A 2,724-nucleotide genomic window follows, 5' to 3' on the forward strand; every position below is an offset into this window, starting at 1 on the left:
TTTTTTTTTTTTGAGACAGAGTTTCGCTCTTATTGTCCAGGCTGGAGTGCTGCAGCACGATCTCAGCTCACTACAACCTTTGCCTCCCAGGTTCACTCTATTCTCCTGTCTCAGCGTCTGGAGTAGCTGGGATTACAGGCAGATGCTACCACACACGGTTAATCTTTGTATTTTTAGTAGAGATGGGGTTTCACAATGTTGGTCAGGCTAGTCTCAAACTCCTGACCTCAGGTAATCCTGCCTCGGCCTCCCAAAGTGCTGAGATTACAGGCATGAGCCACCATGCCCGGCCGAGAGTTTCTATTCACTGTGCTTATAGCTCACTCTGCAATGGATCCAATTACCAATTGCTTCCATTCAGCTTAAATATTTTCACTCCAAAGGGAAAGAAAGTAAAAGCATATATTGATGCATTCAGGACATTTGGATCTGAACACAAACAAAAATGGTATTTAAATACTTTTTGTTTTCTTTTTTGAGACGAAGTCTCGCTCGTCAGGCAGGCTGGAGTATAGTGACACGATCTCAGCTCACTGTAACCTCCACCTCCCAGGTTCAAGCGATTCTTCTGCCTCAGCCTCCCAAGTAGCTGGGATTACAGGCATGCACCACCACGCCCAGCTAATTTTTGTTTTGTAGTTTTAGTAGAGACGGCGTTTCGCCATGTTGGTCAGGCTGTTCTCAAACTCCTGACCTCAGGTGATCCGCCTGTCTCAGCCTCCCAAAGTGCTGGGATTACAGGTGTGAGCCACTGGCTCCAGGCCTTTAAATACTATTTTTAAGTTATTAAGAAATACAGCCAGGTGCGGTGGCTCATTCCTGTAAGCCGAACATCTTGGGAGGCCAGCATGGGTGGATCACTTGAGGTCACAAAGTTGTACAGCAGCCTGGCCAGGACAGCAAAACCCCGTCTCTAAAAAAACAGAATAAAAGAAAGAAAACAAATAATACAGTTGCTGAGGCCCGCCTTCTGGCTTAAGAGTGGCAGGCTCCTTCCGATTAGGCTGCACTTTCATAAACGCCAGCACGAGTGGCGCAGTACGTGCGGGTAGTTTCCAGGCGCCGAACACCGGCCAGCGTTCATGGAGTCGGATGCCCAGGTTTGGGCCAGCATCACGCATCCCTGTCACATCCTCCGTTCTCTGCTTCCCTGAGCACCCCGTGTGCCCCTCAGCGTGGTAAGAATGATCTGCTCTGTGATGTTCACATGGGGCAGGGAGAAAATCACATCATCAGGCTCTGGGCTGCTTGCTTGCTCAGTGACCCACGAGAGGCAGAAGCATTTATGCACCATTGCACGATTTCAGATGCAGGGAACTGGCCACTGTGTTAGCTCCCACATTGCATCCCATCCAGGACACGGTGACTGTGGAAGGGTTGGGAATGGCAAAAAGCCAGCTGATCCGCTCTAAGCACTCGCCTCCCCAGCATGTTTTATTCAGAATTTGAGGAAAGGGCTGATGGAGTGACCAACAGTGAGATTGGAGCTGGCAGCCGCCATGCCTTTGCTCTGCAGCCCCGGGGGACGCAGGCCCTGGGGGGGGGTTCCAAGGTCGGCTACCATCTCCCACTGGCCCAAGGCCATCTTCAGGAAGGGAGGTAAAGGTGTGGCAGCCATGTGCTGTTTTTTCTCTCCTGCAAGACGCAGCTTAGACTTCCTGCTTGCAAAATGTCTGTTCTCTTCCGTGAGGTCACCGAGCGCTCTCCTGGTGCCCATGGCTCAGGCTGCTCCGATGGCTTTGCAGATGCAGACAGAGCAATGCCAGCCAGGTGAGCGCATAGTGTTCCTGGCAGCCCTCTCAGCAGCTCTGGGGAGCCCTCCTCACTGTGCTCTGGAGAGGGGAACTGGGGTTCTGTTTCACAACTGCACAGCAATGCCTTCCCCACGTGTCAGTCATCCAGCCAGAGGCTCCCGTGGGCCCAGGGTGCCAGGTGCCAGTCTCCCGGCCTACACCAAGGCTGGGCTCAAGCCATAGCTCTGCCCCAGATGGCAAAAGGCTTGAGCTTCCCCACAGCTCTGCACCTACCCTGTAAAAGAGGGGGTAGATCCCCGAGCCAGGACCACTGGGTCCAGGAGATGGGCTGGCTCCCCCCGCCCCCAATGGGCAGCACGCCTAGCTTTACCTCCCAGCATCCTCTTGGGTGGCAGGGCAGGCACCATCCGGTAGGGGAACTTGTGCAGGAGCATCTCCTGGAAGACCACGAAGTCGTTGTACCGTCTGTACACGGAGGACTTGAAGAGCTGCAAGAGAAGGGCTTGGTGCTTATATCCGACAGTGGAAACTGTGCCGCTTCATCACTTCCCTCAACCTGGAAAACAACAGCACCGAGCGCATCTTCCCTCACCAGGCATCTACTAAAGGAGGAACCCTGTAATGCCTTCATCTATGGCAATGTCACTTTTAAATTTTGTATAGCTCTTAGGCTGGGCGCAGTGGCTCGCGCCTGTAATCCCAGCACTTTGGGAGGCCAAGGTGGGCGGATCACCTGAGGTCAGGAGTTCGAGACCAGCCTGGCCAACATGGTGAAACCCTATCTCTAATAAAAATAAAAAATAAAAAATTAGCCAGGCTTGGTGGTGCATGCCTGTAATTCCAGCTACTTGGGAGACTGAGGCACAAGAGTCGCTGGAACCAGGAGAAAGATGTTGCAGTGAGCTGAGATGGCACCACTGCACTCCAGCCTGGGGGTGACAGAGGCTGGATAAGAATAACACATTCTTCA

The 2,724-nt window shown here is 52.7% G+C and overlaps 1 protein-coding gene across 1 annotated transcript in view; it reads right to left on the reverse strand.

The window, feature by feature from the left end:
• The window catches only part of LOC108312548 (sorting nexin-8), a 43,877-nt gene that overhangs the window by 19,876 nt on the left and 21,277 nt on the right, over positions 1-2,724 (reverse strand). The window contains exon 3 of the mRNA XM_017540508.2: positions 2,125-2,242. Coding sequence (XP_017395997.1) covers positions 2,125-2,242 — 118 coding nt within the window. The remainder of the gene's footprint in view (positions 1-2,124; positions 2,243-2,724) is intronic.

Source organism: Cebus imitator, unplaced genomic scaffold, assembly GCF_001604975.1.
Source record: "Cebus imitator isolate Cc_AM_T3 unplaced genomic scaffold, Cebus_imitator-1.0 Scaffold126, whole genome shotgun sequence".
NCBI classification, from domain to species: domain Eukaryota; kingdom Metazoa; phylum Chordata; class Mammalia; order Primates; family Cebidae; genus Cebus; species Cebus imitator.